This window comes from Denticeps clupeoides, chromosome 6 (assembly GCF_900700375.1).
Source record: "Denticeps clupeoides chromosome 6, fDenClu1.1, whole genome shotgun sequence".
Taxonomy (NCBI): domain Eukaryota; kingdom Metazoa; phylum Chordata; class Actinopteri; order Clupeiformes; family Denticipitidae; genus Denticeps; species Denticeps clupeoides.
Genome location: NC_041712.1, coordinates 20,807,093 through 20,828,151, shown reverse-complemented (window position 1 = coordinate 20,828,151; position 21,059 = coordinate 20,807,093). Strand labels below are relative to the sequence as shown.

The 21,059-nt window shown below is 43.0% G+C and overlaps 1 protein-coding gene across 3 annotated transcripts in view; it reads right to left on the bottom strand.

The window, feature by feature from the left end:
• Nucleotides 1–21,059, bottom strand: part of stard8 (StAR related lipid transfer domain containing 8) — a 42,872-nt gene that overhangs the window by 16,997 nt on the left and 4,816 nt on the right. For 2 of the 3 annotated variants that reach the window (XM_028983918.1, XM_028983916.1), the window contains 2 exons: nucleotides 5,814–5,885; nucleotides 1,723–1,804 (listed from right to left, as the gene is read on the bottom strand). In XM_028983918.1, the coding sequence (XP_028839751.1) occupies nucleotides 1,723–1,804; nucleotides 5,814–5,885 (154 nt within the window). Of the gene's footprint in view, nucleotides 1–1,722; nucleotides 1,805–5,813; nucleotides 5,886–16,400; nucleotides 16,700–21,059 lie in introns of those variants that run through there. The other variant, XM_028983919.1, reaches the window with a different exon arrangement.

Here is a 21,059-nt window from a genome sequence, read left to right as displayed (position 1 = left end):
CAATGAAATAGATAACGAAATTTAAGAAGCATCCAAATGGGACAGTCCACTGTCTCCCAGACAGTGTGGGTGGGAGTGAGAGAGATCACTGAAAACCAATGAGGTAAATTTTTTCAAAGTTTTTGTCAATGAAAGGAACACATGCAATCAAATTCACTTTGATGAGCAAACGAGCCGAGAACAGATCACCAGCCTTTAATTGCTGGCATTGAGATGAAGGCTGGAATAACCGCAGGACTGCAGGGGAAGACCAGTGGAGAGAGCTGTGAACGCCTTCAACACCAAATCAATTATCCATGCAGAGAAGATCATCGTCTGACATCCACCACCACCCACAGGTGATTTCACATGAAAAAATTTAAAGTTTTCAAGCTTAGGTGGTTTTACATAAAACTAGAGAGAACATCAACAGCATGAGTCAGAATTAAATTGCATTCAATTGTCAAAAATTATTTAAAAAAAAAAACGTTTCGTCAGACTAAGCAATTTGTGGCAATAATGAAAAGAACACAGAGGACATGTGTTCTGCTGTTGAACACCTGCACAATAAAAAAGTAAGGTGAGCAAATTTTTGCTCTTGACTGTCATTTTGTGAAGTCGCAAAGTCTTTTACAGGATCACTCGGCATTTGAAATGTAAAGTGCCAGCAGGAGGTGGCGGCAGATGGAGGCCTGTGTTCACCTGCTTGAGTTATCAAAGCAGCCATTTCCAAACACACCGATTCCCCGGTCTAATACAGCAGGAGGGCTGCTGTGCAGTGAACACCTGTGTACACCCCCACCAACACACACACAATCCAACGCAGACGTTATCAGGAGCAAAAACACGTTTAAAAATAAATGTAAATTTTCTCCTGTTTGACTGCTAGATGAATAAAGGCTGAGAACGGGTGAAGCACGTGTTGGATTCGTAGGTGAAGTGAAGTGATTGTCACTGCAGCACAGCACACGGTGCATACAAGGAAATGTGTCCTGAAGCCATGCTAAAGTCCCTGAGAAAACGGATTCATCTGAATAACCCTAAAGGGGGAGGGGGAGTGCACTTCATTGCAGGAATATAGAATATATAGAGTTCTGTATAGAGTCTAATTTACATTATGATGTACTCAATTACACTCATATCCAACATTTAGCCACTCATTAGTATGACTTTCCAGATAAGAGCCTCCATCTCAACTCATATCCGGTTTTATTTATTGATGAATAAAAGCAAAATGTAGGAATATGGTTTGAAGATAAATCATTGATTTAGATTTTTTGATTTAAGAACTACATTTTAAACAGATAAATATGACCTGAGAGAGTAGCACTTAAAAAAAACTTTTTGCAAACACTTCCCCACTGACACAATAATTACATTCCACTTTTTCCAATAATAAGAGCACCGGATTTTCTGATATTTTCTGCCTCGGGTTTGTCAAAAACTGAATAGAAGTTAGGAAATTATATGTGTTTGTGGCAATTTAATCACATTTGTGTGTGTGCATCCAAATCCATTGAATATATTTATTAACTCAAATTTTTTATAATTATTATATTTGCCCAAAAAATAAATAAAAGATGCAAGCTATCATTTTATAGCTGGTATCCTGTTATTATGCCATAACATGGAGTGCTTCAGAGTGTGTGAAATGAGAGTCGCCGTGATGTTCGCAGTCTCTCTCTCATGTGCACAAACTGCCAATTACCCAACGCTGTGGGATCAAACGCGAGCCGCTCCTACCTGCAGAGTGATTTGAGGGAGTCCTGGTCCAGGAATTCATGGTCCCTTTTGACTGAGGGGATGTCAATGGGAAAAAGGGCAGCTGTATACCAAAAGAAAGAAAAAGATAATCACACCTTCATCATCTCACCTGACGTTTGGCGTTAACACTGCAGGAGGAGAGAGCTATCATCATACAAGTAGCTCAGGAAGGAAGGAAACAAATGAACAGATTTCAGTGACATGGGGAGTGACTGATTTAGCAGCGTGATTACACCTTCGGTGATATTTACGGTTTGGTTGATCAGAATTCAAGACAATAGAAATGCAGGTCAGTTGAAAAACGGCCCTGCATTATACAGCTCTAGTTCTCAGCACAGGTCTCTCAGTCAATGTGATCGCCCAGCTCCTTGCAACTTGTATCTGTGGAAAACCCGTAGTGTTCCAGGAAAGCAGGGGACACCACTGCATCCATCTAAATAAAACAATGTCTTCATTCTTTTACACTGGTGTAGGACATCCATGACTCGTTCCATGACTGACGTTTTGAATCATGGCGTTACTGACAGCAAGGAATTGTAGGCATAAACAAATATAAGCCAATGACTGAAGTTTAATTTGTAATTATTGCAGCACCACAGCAGCTTGACTAGAAATAATACCATACCGGCCTGCGTATGAGACATATATATGACCCCTTTTTCAAGACTAATTAAAGCACATTTGGCAAAATTTACCACTAAAACATAAGATGACACCAATTGCTGTTTTGTGGGGGTAATTATAAAATCTGAACTACACAGAATACACCAAATAAAAGAGATCACACTCAAGAGAAACACTTAAGAATAACCCACTTGCATGAAAGGGGGGCGGGACCTAGAGGTAAAAATAAGCACAAACATTACTTTCCGGTCTCCTAGCTTGGTGCAATGAAAATGCAAGTCAAGCATGCATTGAATAGAAAGGTCAAAGTTTACCACATTATAATAAATCTGTTTAATATTACTCTTAATTAATATGGGGTTTCCTTATATGGTTTTAGTAAAAACATTTGAGTCCTTGCTTTATTTAAACATTTGATTGAAATGCAAAACTCTTGCCGTAAGATGAGGTCAGTCCTCCCGAGTTCAGAGTCAAGACACCTCTCACCACGTACAAGAATGATTGGCAGGTGAGGGTCTCTCAAAAGAGCCAGCTGTCATCACCTGATCCCTGCTGCCCATGCGGCACGCAATCCCAGAGAAAATGTCAAAGGTTTAGCAGTGAAACCTGGCAACCCCCGGGACACATGTTTCATAATTAAAGGGTTTTTAAAAAGACTCGAGCAGCGAATGGCCACCAGCTCCAGGTGCGCTGGATCTGGAACAGAAATCCCAGCGTCTCTTCACAGTGGTCCGACGTCACGTTTCCCTCCTTTGTTTCTGCCTCCTTCCCATTGCAGATGGAGCTTGAGCAGCACACCAGAAAAAATAACCCCCGGTATAAAGGTTCAGAAGGTCTCCTGTACATGTACCACAAAATACAGCGAAAACACTGTGTCTATAATGTATATTCCATCAAAATAACATTTATTAACACATATAGGGCACAGGGTGGCAACTCACACAGGGCACAATGCCAGGCCACCGCAGGTCACATACCAAATACTAAGTAAAATCCTCCTGAAACAGACACATCCATGATCTAATCGAGAACTTGATTCATCAGATCAGACCAGCATTTTCCATTGGTCCACAATTCAGTTCTGGAGATTACAGTGGTGGCCAGGGGTCTGCATGGTCACTCTAAAGGAGAATCCAAACTACACAGCCACATACTGTGTGTTGGGTGGTAATAGCCTAGTGGGTTACACACCCAGCTAAGAACCAGAACACCACAAAGTCACATGTTCTAACCCATTTACATTACAGAGAAGCTTACGATCAGTAGTTACAGGGACAGTCCCCCTGGAGACACTCAGGGTTAAGTGTCTTGCTCAGGGACACAATGATATTAAGTGGGGTTTGAACATGTGACTTTGTGGTATTCTGGTTCATAAATGAGTGTGTTGTTGAGGTTGAGCAATTTAAAGAAAATGTCTAATTGTGATTATTTAACATATATTAGGATTTGATTTGAGGTTCAATATTCACTATACTATGTGTATTAAAAACCGTACAGTGAAATATATACTGCACTATACTACAGTATAGGTAGTGAGCTGAGTGTCCTTGCTTGTGTTTAAGTGGGTGTTGCTTTAACTTGGGACACATCTGATTGGTGAAGAAGATTGTCTATCACACAGGAAATCAAAGAAACATGATTAAAAAGAAGCAATTTCCTTCAGGATTAATAAAGTTTTCTGACTCTGATTTTGATGATTAATTGTCATGACACCTGTAGGACCACCCCGCCGCAAAGGGCTGCCACAAAGAACCACGAAGAGGACTTTGAGAGACGGAATGATCACGCTCCAGTCTCTCGCTCACTGACTGTCTCTGGGCAGCCCAGTATCTCTGCAAATTTTCACACAGCAACCCTGTCTTTAACCAATGGAGCAGCGACGGGGGTTGCAAAAATAATCACATTTTTAAATTGCTTTAATTCAAATCAGAGTTTCGATTAAAATTCGATAAACCCTTCAGCCCACGCCTTACTACCATTGTATTACATGTATATTTTCATGAAACATTCCATTGCTGTATATCACACTTCACAGCACTAATGCGAATAGCAGCCTGGGGGGCTGAAGAGTTAAGAGACTTCTGCAAAGTCAAGATTACCGTTTCGCCTGCAAAGTGACAAAGGCGCTGCCGTGATGGTGTGTTTGTGGCTCTTTAGAAGTTGCTAATCAATTGGCAACATTGTCGTTGCAGTGCTCCCCTCAATTTTTTTATGTTCTTCGCTGATGAATGGAAACCACCAGAGAGAGAGGGATAAGAGCACCCCAGCTAATTTTCTCTGTGTTTAAGCCCGAACGCGGCCGAGTATTCATCTGCAGCTCTCACTGGCTTTTGCACTTGTCAGTGCGATGGGAAAAGAAATGGGATTTGCCGCTCAATCGCAACTTCTTTGCCTCCACCTGCATGCAGCTAGAGCCATTAACCGGCAGAAGATGCCAGTTAGAAGATACTGACTGGAATTCGGGGCTCGGAGCTCAGGCCACTTTCATCAAATTTAAGAAATTGCATCGGGGTCATCAACTACCAGAGTTTTTCTATGAAGGCATTGTGAGGGCCAGATGCTCTTCTAAAATACAATATTAATTAAAAGTAATAGGATATTATTTAAAGTATTAATTTTCCTTCTAAAAGTCTGCAAGTTTTTGCCTTCATCAATGTTAACAGAGTCGTATTAGCTGTACTGCAGCAAGCCTGCAAAATTATCTGAGAAATTGTCGGTTTCTTATTTTTGAGGTTTTGATTAATAATAAAAAAATAAATGTAGGAACATTAGGCTATTGCTGATTCAGTAATATCAGAGACATTTTTAATATAAGGAGAACTCTCAAAACACATCCGCCGGTGTATGCAAAAGTTACATGTCTAGCTCCAAAGATGTTGATCACTGCCCTACATTCACAGAACGGCAGTATTTTTAAGACCTTTAAACTCTGGATTTAAGGATTACTAGTAGTTTTTTATGAGGTCTTTAAGTCCTTCATTTTGGAAGATCCAATATAACACTTTTTAAGGATCTGCGGATACCCTGCAAGAGTCACAATTGTAGTAAATTCCTCTGAAAATGTGGTTCAGTATTCCCAGCATGTCCTTCAAGGCGGACATATGTTGTCACTCCAAACAGCTGTTGCTGGTAGCTGGACCCCCTAACCCAAGCCCACCAATGGGAAAAAAACGTTACTCTGAAACCACTGCATTCCCGGGGATTTACGCCAACACCCACCAGCTCTACGCTCCACATCCCAACCCACCCAAAGCTGCTATGAGAGACCAGCTTTCCGGAAGTGACTAGCTGAACAGAGAAGAGTGTGAGGCAGGCAGGAGAGGTTGCTGTAGGATGCCTCTGGACCAGAATACCTAGGAGACCTCCTGGGAGACGCAAGGGAAGGAGATAGAGGACAAGAGTGGCAGAGGATGAAATAGACAGTGACAGCATTACTGGAGGATTACCTTCATACAGCTGGACATACTGGGGAAACCCTGCAGCTCGCAGCCAATCGCAGGCTTCCTTAGCCTCCAATTCTGTGAACAAATACAGAATGATTCATTAGCAGAGAAACAACCACACACACAATTGCACAATTCCGTTACAGCTGCATGTGGAAAACCGCTTACAGATGGGGAGATCAGACAAAGCTTTCTATAGGCAGAGCCATTTGAAGAGACCTGATACCATCTCTATAAAAAAATATAGCTGCTGACAGCATACATCGGGTCAAGCGCTGCCCTCTCACAGATGAACATGAGCAGGTGTTCTCCAAGGTCATCGCCTTATTAGCATGGGAATGAATTCCACCAATCTACTCAACAAAGAAGCATACCAAAAGCAAAACGTTTGGGAGAGCGGAATGTAAAAATGTAAAAAACGTATTAAACTATGCAGAGTTTCAATAGCGCTGGTCTGAAAGAGGTACATGACAGGAAACGTGATTTTTTTGTTATGGACATCTGTCACAGCTGTCTCAGCCCAGTCGGTAATTCATTTTCAGGAAATAAAATATTTAAAAAAAAATTGCTTGTACTAATTCTGTCTAATTGTGTGCTGGATTGTCTTATTGTCCAAACCAAATACAGTTTGACCCTAATGGCTGCAGGTCATTTTGAAACTTTAGAAAAAAAAATATATATATATAAAACATTTTTAAAAATCTAAAAAATATTGTCATGGTTCACGCAATGTCATGCTGCCAGCAGAGGGCGCACGGCAGACCACAAACCCGCTAACCTGGAAGTACAGGGCAAAGGTCAATGCGCCGTATAAAAGTTTGGTGGAAGCTTCGCTCTTCGCTTGCTCGTTAATGTGGTTCGGCCCTTTATGCTGCTAAGCCATCCCTTCCTTGCTCTCTTGCGTTATCTGGATTACCTTTGGCTACAACCTTTTTTGTTCTTCTCAACTTTGCCTTCTGGATTACCTTTCGGACCTGACTTTTGCCCCAGTTGCACTCCTCACCCCATTTCCAGCTCCGTGGAGGGACTCGGCCATCCGTCATTGCCACCGCTGCGACTCCGCAACTACCGGGATGCCATCTTGTTCCCACAACCTAGCGGCCGCACCACCCCCCCATATGATCAGTCGATTGACCTGCTGCATGCTGTCCCTCCCCAAAAACCCAAGCCATGAAGAAACACATCCAGTCATGTATTGCCAGTGGGATCATTCGACCATCCATGTCCTTGGCCATAGCGCAACTACAGCCAGCTCGCCAAGCCCATAACCACCCTGCTGCAGATAAAGCCCTCTCGCCTGAAACCCCAAGGCCCAAACCGCATTCAAAGCCCTGAAACGGCGCTTCACCACAAACCCAATCCTTGTACACCACGACCCACATATCCCCTTCAGGGTCAAAGTAGATGCCTCCAATCTGGGTGTGCGAGCCATGCTGTCACACAGGTCAAGCACAGACCAGGAAATGCACCCCTGTGCTTTCTTTTCCCGTCATCTCATCCCTGCAGAACAGAACTATGACGTCGGGGACCGAGAACCCCTGGAGGTGAAGCCTCTGAATCTCCGCAGACTGAATCTCTTAGACTGAATCTCCACCCTCTCCTAATAACAAGGCTCCAAAAACACCAAGGCTGACGCTCTCTCGCGCCGATATGCTGCCCACGACGATCGCACTCCTCCATGGGCCTCTATAATTGACAGATATACATTTAAATGAATGCTGGCTACTGTTATTCTGAAAGTACAGTTCCCTACCAGTGTAGGCTTTGTGACAATTAAAAAGGTGAAATCCCTTCATTGGTATTCAGCCAGACATGATCATAACCACTACGGGGGAGTGTAGACACAAAGGCATTACATCCTGTCATGCTTAATCAAAAATTATTCAAATACTTAATTCCAGCTTAATTCCAATTTCCTATGTCATTAAATATAACTAAGTTTATAATGAAGTCAGTTTAAAATGTAAATGCAAAACATTGAAAAATGTAAATGGCACCATGCTGTTCAGCCATTACATTTCTTCTTTGAAGTCAGCGAAATGGGGTGGCCTGTCAGGGTTGTTTTGCATTTTAAAAACCCATTATATGCATTTTGAAATCAACTGTGAACATGGGTCACAAAGCAGCATGGACAGAGTTGGTGACCGCAGGCAAAATTTAGCACCTGAACCAGCTAATCAGGGAAGCACAATTGTGGGGGTTGTTGCATGAACGAAGGTAACAGCTTTATTGCTGAATATTTAATACAAGTCCATGAAAAACAACCAGTCCACATCTGATGACCAGTGGGATTGTGCAGTGAGATTGCCAATTATGAGAAGAGAACAAAAAGATATTTCACATGAACAAGGTTTGTGTTATTAGTGTATAGTAAATACTGTCAGGATCCGGTCCGAAATGGGGGTTACTCCGGTCCAGGATCCGGACTGGAGTTTCATTGTTGTCCTGTGTAATGTTCCCTAATCGTTTTCACCTGTGTTAATTGTATAAAGCTGCCCTGTTCGTTTCTGTCCGCTGTCAGGTCTTTGAAGTTATGTTCCGTGTTCACCAGTGTCTACGTCTCGGATGTCTCCCCTGTCATGTGATTCACCATTAAACCCCTGTTCCGTGATGTCAGGTGAAAGCGTCCTCCATTCCACGTCTTCTCGTCACTCTTCGTCCTCCTCTCCGTTCACCTGCCGCGTCATGCCCGCATGGACATGACAAATACATGGTATACATGTTCTCATGATATACATCCCTATCATTTTTCATAAATACAGGAAACTGTATATTAACACAGTGGGTGAGTATTAAATTAGGCCTTTGGTGATGTACACATTTGAATTCCTCGAAATTGTTTTGATCCACTTTGATTTTTACTTGATGCATTTACCATGAGAGGCCAGCAGATGCTTATTGTGCAGCTCAGGTAATACAAATTAACCTGAAATGGCTCAGATAAGGCCATTAAAGCATCAAAGCTCCAGATGCAGGCTACCTCAGACTCATTAGTTTGGGTTAATATCAGCTAATGAAAGCTGAATTTATTCACAGCTATTAAATATGCAGAGCAATTGAGCCAAGTGAAGTGCAGCACCGTGCGCATGATTAATTTAGTACAGCCAATAAAACCATACAAAAATCTGTACACCATTACATGAATGAACAGTATGCTGTAACTAATTTTTTGGCAGTTTATTAACAAAAATATTATATATGGGCAGTGGTGGCTTTGTGAGTAAGGAAATGGACTCCCAACCAAAAGGTTGCAGGTTCAAATACCAAACCACCCTTGAGCTAGGTACTATCCCCACACACTTCTACCTCTGCACCTTTCATGCCCACTGCTCAAAAGCTGATGGGTTAAATGCAGAGGACACATTTTGTTGTGTGCACCGTGTGCTGTGCTTGCTGTGGGCACTATTTTCAAACTGGAAAATAGCGCAGCGCTGTGCACTAACCATGGGGCTTGTTTTGTAGTGGAGGCTTTTTCAGGACTTAAATGAATAAAGAGATAAAACAATAAAGGCAGTTGTTTCTGTGTAACTACTTCTATCAGACAGAGATGCCTGATGATTAACAGAGACCAATCTGGAGAAGTATTGATGGACCCACACCCATCAATACTTCTCATGAGCAATCATTGTCAAAGATTACTTTCTTGTTTTATCTATTGATTAATGTAAATCCTAAATAATCATTTGACCTTTCTCTAATGAACAAGGCCCAGACTTTTCACTGGCACAGATTTAAAATACAGATTTCATAATACACAGACACACAAGTTAAGAGTCTGCAACATCACAAATGTATCATATTGATGAATAATGCAAAAACAAAAATTAAATCTGTAATAAAAAATAACCCTTTCTAATGCATATGAATTTCAAAAGCAGGAATGTGTGAAATTCCTGCTGAAACAATGGTGAAGTGCTTATAGTGTATTAATACACAGACACACACTACATACTGTATACTGTATATTAAAAACACAGGCTGTGTTGAGTTTCTCCTCTCTAACATTCTTCAGGTCCCTGAGTCCCATCGCTGCTGCGCCGGCATTTCCCTCCAGGACGCCAGCAGCGCTCCCAGCTCCCCTCCAGGACTCCCACTGCCGGAAAAAGCGGAAAAAAGCTCCTCCTGACAAATGACTGCCCATGACACCTGGACTCGAGCTCACAAATAACTAACTATTTACTCAGAGGAAAATCTGATTTCAACGGCAGTAAAAAAAAAAAAAAAGCCACTTGCAATTTAAATGGGTCAATCTATCCCAGTTTTATGGTCAGCATTTTTAAATTGAATTGCACCCAACGCTTCCCCTGATACATATTTCTTGCAAATCTCAAATGCTGCACCACATCTGTACTAAAAATCATCTTTTTTTGTTGACTATAAAATAATTACAATAATTTCCCGCTTGATGGCAATGGAAAGCCCCCAAACTACACCCCCACCCCCCAAACCCCACACTTCCTCCTCTCCTCCAATCTCACATCCATTCCCTTCTCCAAAATAAACAGGAAATCCCTGGAATTTGGTCATTAAAATGGATGCAGTCAGGTTGGCCTGGAAACAGTCCAAACGCCTCATGAGATGAAGTATCCATTGCTTAGGGTATTGGTTTTTTGGACAATCAATAATATATGAATAAATACTCACATATGGTGACATGAATAGATTTGAATCTACCACCAACAAGGCTGAAAGCCTAACCTATAAAAAAATATGTGACCCCCCCCCAGACTTCCTTTTGTTAAATGGTGCATTTTGGCTACCATGTTTAAATGCCGTCAAATAGGGGACAATTTTCCTCCCTGTTCCTCCCTGTCGGGCCAGGAATTAAGAATGATTTTTTTCCCTTATATCTGCTCCACTGTTACGGAGCTAATCTAAATTTACAGCATTTGGCAGATCCAGAGCGACAAACATAAATGCTTTAAAATGTCCATCATTGAAATCCCTCACTATCATTGAAATCCCTGGACTATTGCAAATACCACATGCTAGAAAACCATGGACAAGCGTCTTTTTCTGGATGAGCAGTCTGAGGTGCCGACATGAAATTAGGGCACCTTGTTAACTGCTTTGCACGGCAGGATTGGATTAGCGTGACAGTAATGAAAAGAACCGTGTTCAGGTTAGATTCGCCGCTCCTGCATGACTGCGTCCTTTCACATCCCTGTGTCTGAGTGGGCAGAGCGTATGAGCTAATGGGCGCTGACACACTGCAGTTAGCCCTGAGCCGCACTGTGGTACGGTCACAATACAACAGACGGATATTATATCATTGGCTAGCAAGAGCACTTTCGGGTCTTTCCAGATGTTGGAGACTAAAACTTTCCTCCGCACGTCACCTTCTCCTTGGATAAAACGTGACCGCTTCTCCAAACATGAACTTTTGCAGAACAAATCTAACCCTGTAGATACATTAAAACATCTGACCGCAGGATGGAGAAGACTGGTGATGCAATCGTCTTTCGCTCAAACAGTCTGTCCGACAGAATCTATTTGTGGCCATGTGGACGAATCAAGCGCAATAAATTCAACCAGATCACAATAAAATTACCAGTATAAGCGCAGCAGTACACAACAAAAAATACCCGCAAGATGGCTGTCGAGATTGTTATTGTCTATGTCCCTTCTCCCTATTTACCCAAACATCATTTTCCTTTAGGCTAACAGAGTCGCAACGCTTATTATGTGTCTGCTTGCCGAAATGAGAAGAGAAACTGACAGCTGTCATTATTCATTTTTGACAGTAATTATTCATTTATATCTGACTTCTGACCGTGAAGTCTAATTCATAGTCAATGGAACACACTGCAGCATTCGTAATAATCATTTATAAAACACGAGAGGCCATATTTTTCACATGTGTGGGACACATTAACAAGTCTGTGCAATCAGAAAAAGTTCAAAGACAATTCTCCCTTTTCTTTATGCCTCTCGTCGTCCATTCTCTTTTTCCCTGCACATGTCACCTTGTGTGAGTTCATCCATTTTACAGTAGCAGTTGCATCATGGGTAAGATAAATTAATGATATTGCTGACATAGTAACAACTGTGTTCATTCATTAACAAATTGCAATTTTACAAACGTACAGTGTACAACACTATATTTATACACTGTGTAAATGAGTTCCATAAACGAGTGTGCGAGAACATCAGCACAACATCTGAACCTGTGCACCTGACGAGACAAACCACTGACAAGTCGGTCGCACACACTGAATATTACAGAAACACCACGCGAGTTTAAGCAGAGACTGGATGGAGCCAGCGGGCAGCCCGAGGGTAGTGGAACACATCACTGGGGTGAGCCTCTCCACACCGACGCCGGATCAAGCAAGTCCACCGTGCTGCACCACCGGATATCAGGAGTCGGGGCACTTCGTTCATGTTTTAAACATTAATTACCAGGCAGCCTAAACCAGCCAAAAAAATCAACTCTGGGCCAGAAGCTAATATGGAGGCACCAAATCTTGACTAGAACCACGACTTTTAGTGTTGTAACCAACCAGAGCCCATAACTGAAAACGTTGAGCAGTATCTAGAAGAAGAAGCTGTGACGGCACAATTATCTGGAACTCATTGAATAAATAGTGGAGCGTAACGTGGCAGGCAAGGCAAAGCAGGGTGATAAGAGGAACCCTGCAAACCTGAGAACCTTTTGATGAGTTCAAAATGAAACTTTCCACGCATGAAAAACAATATTTACCATGACCTATTTTACACTCTGAAGTTAATGAGCGGAGTCGAAACGACACATCAGCTCATGCTTCCAAAGCAACACAGTTCTAAGGAAGCTGGTGTCATATTCGATTTTAGTGACAGCTGCATTAAAGGAAATGGGACAAGTAGATTGCAGCTTCTGGTTCATTTCTCAAAGAAACCAGGGCGCAGCGTTGACAAATTCTTATTGGAAGAAGGTCCATTACTCAGCTCTAATGGCGAAAATTGGATTATTGGGTGAAATCAAATGGTTTGTAATGACAACACATGACGATGCAGCTGTGGAGGTTGGAGATGGGTGAAGGATCGTCTTCAGGGAATGTGAGGAGGACAATAAGCATGTTCAAGTATATCTTCAAGATTTGGAGAACTTCCCATCCGTTCTCCATGCTCTTCCCGGTTTCAATGAACAGCACGCCACTGTTTAAATGTTTTCTCCGTTTTATTCAGAAGCTTTGATTCGGAAACAGAAACACACCCCAACAGGTTTGCGTCCCTCAAGGGAAGCTCTGCTTCCTTCCCATCGTTCTTCCCTTGCAGCTCCACCCTGCAGCACAGTGGCTCCAGGAAACTTGGCAGTGAGAGATCAGAGGTGCAACCTTTGGCTTGCACACTCACAGCCTTTAAGAGCACAAAGAGCGTTAGCGGGAAAAGGCGTCAATGCCACCGTCCCGCTTCCAGCAAATACCTCTGGAGGGGAGGAACCGGCTCTCTCCGGCAGTTGGATCTGACAGCGTGCAGGACTCCGATTCCAGCTGTCAAATCGGCCCCCAGCTCAGAATCCTGCCCTGTAATCACATGCAGAGACAGCTGGTGGGGCGAAGAAAGAAAGACCCTCTTCTCACACAGCCCATCAAAGCAGCAGTCGCTGAGGACGAACTCTGACCCCGAGACGCCAGGCGCAGCTGCTTAGGACAACAGCACGGTCTAGCCGCCTGGTGAAACCCTGCATGATGTAAATTATTTCATGGTTCTACCCGCCTGTGTACAATCCGGCCCACGTGATCAGGGTAGAATTATGATCGATTTTAAATCTCACATAATCAACTGATCAGCAGCTCAGTAGGTTACCACTAGGTCCACTTGATGCTGAAGTAGCAAGCATGTCAACTACAACCGTTCTCGGTGATTGACCAGAAGAACAAAAAAAAGGGAAGTGATTGTCACTTGTGATACACAGCAGCACAGCACATGGTGCACACAGTGAAATTTGTCCTCTGCATTTAACCCATCACCCTTGGTGAGCAGTGGCCAGCCATGACAGGCGCCCGGGGAGCAGTGTGTGGGGACGGTGCTTTTGCTCAGTGGCACCTCAGTGTCACCTTCCGATTTCAGGGCCGCTTCCTTAACCACTAGGCCACCACTGCCCCCTAACAGAACAGAAGCTCCACAATGGTCCATCAGAAGTCCATTTGAGTAGACAGCACCTGAAATTAAGCATGACTTTGTATTGTTTGTGGTAGTGCTTCTGGCGTCATGCATTTGTGGAAACCATTTTCTTACTGCCATTACAATAGCACTTTAGTTAAAGAGCAACTAGAAGCATGCCAATTGCCTATAGATGTGGTGCACACAACTGAGGTGTGGCAATGCTCACAAGACAAAATATCATGTGAAGTCGGGTGGAAAATGAAGCAAAGCTGCAAACAAGTGCGTGTATGTATGTGTAAGACAGATCGAGACCCCAGTCCCGGTATGTCAGTATAGACGTGCTCCAGCGGTATTATCAGATGCTACACACATACCAGGTCACACTGGAAGAATCAGAATAACAGCCAGTTCTGCGATGATAAATAGGAATCCCCTCTGGAATGGTCGGAACGTGGCTGAGACAGCGCTAATCTATGAAACGAGGAGTTGGACTACAGGGGATAGGGTGGGTTTGTGGAAATGTGCATGAGTATTCCACAGACTCGAAGGGCTTAAGTTTGTATTGTTCAAGGTGGGGGGGGTGAGCTTTCCTGCCAGGGTTTCCAGAGGTGATCTATGTGGGCTTTTCACTGAGAAATCATGCATTTCATATGAATCATACATTTATAATCATATGAAAAAGATTAATTTTGTCATTATGATATACAGTTAACCCATCTCTCATTTTTGTGAGCAGTGAGCATTTACAGTGGGTCAGTGCAAAAATATTAGGTGTGACAGATTGCTTCAATTGTTTAGCCAGTCTTCACGTTTTACAGTTTATAGATGCACTGAAAAAAGCAAACCATAGCTGTTTCTTTTCTCATTACAGTAGTTAAAAAATATGAGTTTGCTCTTTTAAACTAAGCTGTCTAATTTATGCGTAAATTGTTTTTACGGTACTATAATGCTACTGACAGGAGGTTTTGGTTTATTCACATTACGGCAATGCTAAAATATTATGTGTGACAGATTACTTCAATTTTTTTTGCGTTTAGCCAGTGTTCACTTTTACGGCGTACAAGATGTTCAGGTGGGTGCGGTGGGAACAGCTTTGGGCGATATTTAGCAAATAATGACTCCCATTTGTGTGTTTATACGTGTGCTTGCAAATCCAAGGCAAATGGTTCAGGAAAACAAGGAAGATCTCACCTTCTCAGTGGCCGTAGCTGTGTGTGTGGTGAGAGGTGTGGGGAGGTCTGAGAGGGTGAGAAGTGTGACACATGTGACGTTTACCATCAAGAGCGCCACCATTACCATAAGTATTAGCCGACGGTGTAACCTCCACATCCCCCACACAGACGCTAATAACAGGCCGACCCTATTTGTTCTGCAGTAGAACTTGACAGAACTTCCTGATCTGAGTGAATCTGGAGTTGCATTCCGATAGCTCAGTGTGTTCGGCAACTTTAATTCAACGGCCCACAGACTAAAAAACGAATTGGAAAAAAGTCGGTCGCCGCAGTCTGGGTAACACTTTGTTTATTCGGTTAATTGGACTTTTTGATCTCGGGCCAACAAGGTGGGCCCGTAGACGCTCGAGCTCCGAGACGAAAGCCGAGCACGATTCTCAAATACGTAATTAATGTCTTGCACATGGAACGCTCATTTCACATGGAATACACGTGATTGAACATGCATTCATTACAACCCCACACATACCCAAATTCCGAGAAATACCCCCGGACACACACACTTGGCACACAGAAATGGCATTGAAGGCACATAAATACAGAAGAATAGCGTGTGTGTCTGTGGGAGGATATGCTCCCCCTCTGATCTCCCTGTTTGAACGTTCACGCATTTCCCAGCTGAATAATAGCCATTGTTTCTGCTGGATCTATGGCCACTTTTGTCCCGAGCGGAGCTCCACATCGCAAACCCCTCGTCCCACAATGGCAGGCTTTGATTCTCCCTTGGCCTAGCGACGAGACCCCAGTACACAGGGGGCCTACTATACGCCGCCGCTGCTGAGCATTCCAGTCGGACTGAGCGTGTGCGGACGTGTCGGCTCGGTGGTTCAAAGGACACATTCTCTGGGTACAGTAGGGCTACGGGCCAGACGTCAGCTCCACCGCCGGGCAGTCAGGGGCTACAATTTGACTACCAAAGTGCTGACCTGAGACACCAATCACTGGACAACAACAACAAATAAAGAACATTTCATCCTCCCGCTGTTCTCCTTTCCAGTTTTTCCTCAAGTGCATTAACCAAGCCTGTTGTTTCTAATTAATGCTCCTTATATGTAACAAAATGCACCAAAGACAAAGTGAAACCATCAGAGATGCTCTTTTGTGCTCTTGTGAATTTAATTCATCTCATGAAATGATATCATAGTGTAATTCCTGTTTCTTCAACTATCTATTTATCTATCTATCTATATCTATATATAATTTGTAATACATTTTGTATTACATTTTGTAATACATCAAAATATATTTGGGATATCACCCAAACACTCACCCTTTCCCCCCAAGAGCGACTTCACCCCTTCACTCATGAGAGCGTTACTAAACGCTCTCACCTCGAGACATGAAGTCCAGACTCAGGAAAGGTCCACTTCTCTGGATTTAAAAGCCACCAGATTGCAGCATCAGCCTCCCGCAAACCTCGCAAAAAATTCCACACATCCAGCAGGAACCAAAAAATATGAAGGACAGCAAAGATATCCAGAGAAAAGCAAACTTCCAGAAAACTCTGAAGGCAACGCTGAGCTGGTGGAGCTCTCAGACTATAAGACCAGCTTCATAAAAAAAAACTGCCCTTCCTGCTTCCATTCAAACAGACCACCATCTGGTTTCCTCAACAAATGTCCCACCTCAACAAACCCCCACCCCCTGCAGGAAGACCAAACCACTTTAGCCCGAGGGGTGAGGGGTAGGGGTTGGGTTTGAAGGCCGGACCTTATACCCCACAAAACATCTACAGCTTGCCAAATATGGTCAGTCCAGATACTCAATTAGTGTTGCTGGTCTGATGCAAACCTATATAAAATAACAATGTAAAGGTCATTTCCTCCGGTTGTCACAAGACCCCACAGCAGATCCTTCACACAATGACTACAGACTGTAGATGGGGGTGGGCTGCTGTAACTGCTGAAATGTATTAATTAATGTGGTTAATACAGAGATATGAATAAGAATGAAATCTCAATTCAATACTCTGAACAAGGCCATGAAGAATAAAATAAAAGTGAAAGTGACGTGATTGTGATACACAGCATAGAACACTGTGCACACAATGAAATGTGCCGAAGTGGAAACCTTCTGATTACATTTACATTTACAGCATTTATCAGACGCCCTTATCCAGAGCGATTTTACAATCAGTAGTTATAGGGACAGTCCCCCTGGAGCAACTTAGGGTTAAGTGTCTTGCTCAGGGACACAATGGTAGTAAGTGGGATTTGAACCCGGGTCTTCTGGTTCATAGGCGAGTGTGTTACCCACTAGGCTACAGCTAACCCCATGATTACCCACCACTGCCCCATGAAAACTTTTACAAACAAATTTTCTCAACAATCGAAGATATGAAAATGCTACTCATTTTTTTTTATTGAATTGAATTTGAATTATAGAACAAAACTGAAGACACATAACTATGAAATAACACACATGGGGTTATGTAGTAAACCAAAAAATACAACACAAGGCAAAAAAGTCCTCTCTGTAAGAGATCAGGAACTTTTGCTGTGATTGCAGCATTTCACACTCTCGGCTTCTCTCCACCACCTTAAGTTAGACAATGAGGATGGTTCCCGACAGTGCTGAACACTTTCTTACCATTCACTCATGTTAATGAGCATCTCGTGAAGCGGCTTTTGATGATGGGGTTTTTGTTTCTTGCCTTGGATTCTTCAAAATAGCCTCCATATTAAGTCTCCATAACCACCATAGAGTTTGGTGATCCTGGCAGTGTACATATAAGAGAAGAGGTGCTCTCTGAAGAGAGGATTCTTTAAGAGGTCCCACTGAGCAAAGCATCGTCCCCACACACTGCTCCCCGGGCGCCTGTCACGGCTGCCCACTGCTCATCAAGGGTGATGGATTAAAAGCGGAGGACACATTTTGTTGTGTGCACCGTGTGTTGTGTTGCAGTGTTTCACAATGACAATCACTTCACTTTCACTATTCCTGTGTGCAAGTGAGCCTTGCCTTTTCCTGTCTCCACTCCCCCTGTCCCAATTGCTGAGCCCTGTATATGTGTGGGTGTGTGATATTGTTGGAGTTGAATTTTGAGTTTGTAAAAGAATGTGGAACAAGTCTGCGCTTGGGTCCTCCCCTTGACATTCTCAAACACTCCCAACACACCATGCCATTTATCGCACATTAAACAAAATCCCTGGGACAGCCTTGCGCCATGTGACCACCAGAGGGCGCCAACTATATGTCCGTCCATGCAATAATTGGTTACCTGTCACCTGTTACATACCTGCATGTCCAATCCTGGGTGTCGCCAATTGGCCAGTAAGAATTAAGGTAAGGAGAATTCCTATTGGTTAATCATGATCAATCCAGCTAACTGAGAACTGTTGTGATCGATCAGTCATGATTACATATATACCAAGTGAGCTTTTGGTTTACTTTTGCCCATATGACTTCTTTATGTTCCCTTTTGTGTTAAATGCAATTATATTGAGGTTGTGCACTTTCTTCCCTCCCGATACCCCCTAAATGCTGAAACATATGGCTAGCCACACCCTATAGTCAATTTGTGATGCAATAAAACAATATTCCAGAGCAGAGTGCAGGTGAACCTCACAACACAGTGAACGCATAGTTAAATGGAAAATATTCCGTGAGAATATTTGTGATTGCATAAAGGCAGATGACACACATTGTGAAACTGTTGAGTGATGTTGGATGATCGCATGTCTCGAGGAAAAAACGAAACGGAAAGGTCAGCTCAGTTTTCTGGAAAACCACGATCAACTGGCGAGCGAGGTTAATCACGCAGTGACGGGATTACAGGTTGGAGGCAAGGAAGGAAACTCCCGCCCCACTCAGCTCCGTCCACCAGCATCCCACGAGGAAGAGGGAAGACTTTCTCTCCGGCGAGCGGTGCGCGCAGACAGAGGAAAAGGTGTGGCGCTTAGCGGGAAGCGGTCGACCCCGACGGAGGAGTGAGTGTTTGGATTAAAATGTCACGGCACTCCAACACACACCCATCCTCTTCGCCACGCATGGCTTGGGCCCCTGCGCCATCCCTCGGTATCTGATAATGTGCGAAAGATAATGAAACAAGCCGACCCAGACTACCCAGCGGGTGGTTCTTGCCCTCCAAGCCCCTGGGTGACGTTGAGAGAATTGAAATATAATTAAAATCCTCTCCCTTGTCTGTCCGTCAGTGGTTAGGAGTAGACTGGATCGTGTTTTAAAAAATTAAGCTTCTCCACAGCGAAAATCTGAACCACAACTTACAAAAGGGGACAGTAAACAGCACGCGAGATAAGGGGATGAAAGCCCCCTGCTGTTGGGAGGGGAATGAATGTCCCCAGGTCATGCCGGCCCGTTCAATCAACGCAAAACACAAAGGCCGTGTCAGAGCCGCTGGCCCCGGGACAATCCGTGCTCAGGCAATTTCACGAAACCTCCGAGCGTCAATCATCTCCCTCATTCGCACTCAGAAGCGGGCAGTCCGGAAGATAAGTTGCCGACTCTGACGGCAAAAACAAAGCAGGATGTGTGGCGGCCAAGTGGTTGGGAAGCAGCATATGTCTTGCGGTGGCCCTCGTGATGCTTATGAATAAATTACACTCGGACCGACAAAACATATTAGTTGCATTTTATGCAAAACAGGCATTAAGCAAGGCAGATTTATGTATTTTGAACAGTTTAAAGTGCTTTACAAAGGGGAAATGAAATATGATTTGTGCCAAAAATCTTAAACCAAACTTTCCTATTATCAAAACAAAAAAAAACGTTGAAATGTAAAATAAGAGGTTGTAATTTTGACAACATACGTTTCAAGAGAACTGTGACAGAAGGCTAACTAAATCCTCAGGCAGCGTAAAAACCGAGCGGCGTGACTGAAATGCCAGCAGTGAAACTGAAAAAATGAGCAGCAAAATTGAATGTCTCACAAGCGAAAATAAAAAAAGGAGCAAGATGTCAGCAAAAAATGTTGTAAAAAATTCCAACCTCTTATTCTACATTTCAACTTCTTATTTTTGTTTTGATATTAGAAAAGTTTTGTTTACATTATTGGCACAAATTTAATTCCATATAACTATGAATGACTAAATTGAATACATCTGGAGAACCTGGTATTCATAGCCCTTGGTCGTTTTGCCAAATGTCGTAAATATAAATGCTACCTGTTAGGGTTGTGAAAAAAAATTGATTCTCAGATATTAATTGATAATAGAATTTAGAATTGATTTAGAATTTATTGAATTCGATACCAACTGGGACAGGTAATTTCTTTATGTTGTATATGGTGTTCTGACATTTTAAATATTCTAAAAGTATTCTTTATTTTTAAAAATTATTAAATTTTTTAAATAACTGTAGTATTGTAAATAGTATCGAGTGCCATCCTTAGTACTGGTATAGAGTTTGAAATATTAAAGCGAAGTGATTGTCGTACACAGCAAGCACAGCACACAATGGCAACGAAATGTGTCCTCTGTTTTTAACCATCACCCTGAGTGAGCAGTGGGCAGCCATGACAGGCGTCCGGGGAGCCGTGTGTGGGGACGGTGCTTTGCTCAGTGGCACCTCAGTGGCACCTTGGCGGATCGTGATTCGAACCGGCAAACTTCTGATTAGGGGGGGCCGCTTCCTTAACCACTAGGCCACCACTGCCCCTTTTTTTTTGTTGTTGTTGTACCTTCAAAGCTTCCGCTCTCACTCAACCAACAATATAAAAAAAGCCAGTTTGGCACATGATTTCTGTTAATGCCCGGGATTACGTCAAGCTGTGGTTCCTGCAGTCCCTGGAAAGGAGGACGCAGAAACCGAAAGAGGCTCCATGCAGCTGTGCAGCATTAGTCACAACTAGAAATTGCAAAAAAAAAAAAACACTGCAATACAGTCCAATAAAATCGCACTGTTAAATACGAAGACTGCCTAGACATAGCCGACAGTAGCACAGAAAAAACGATTATTATGTGGATATTCA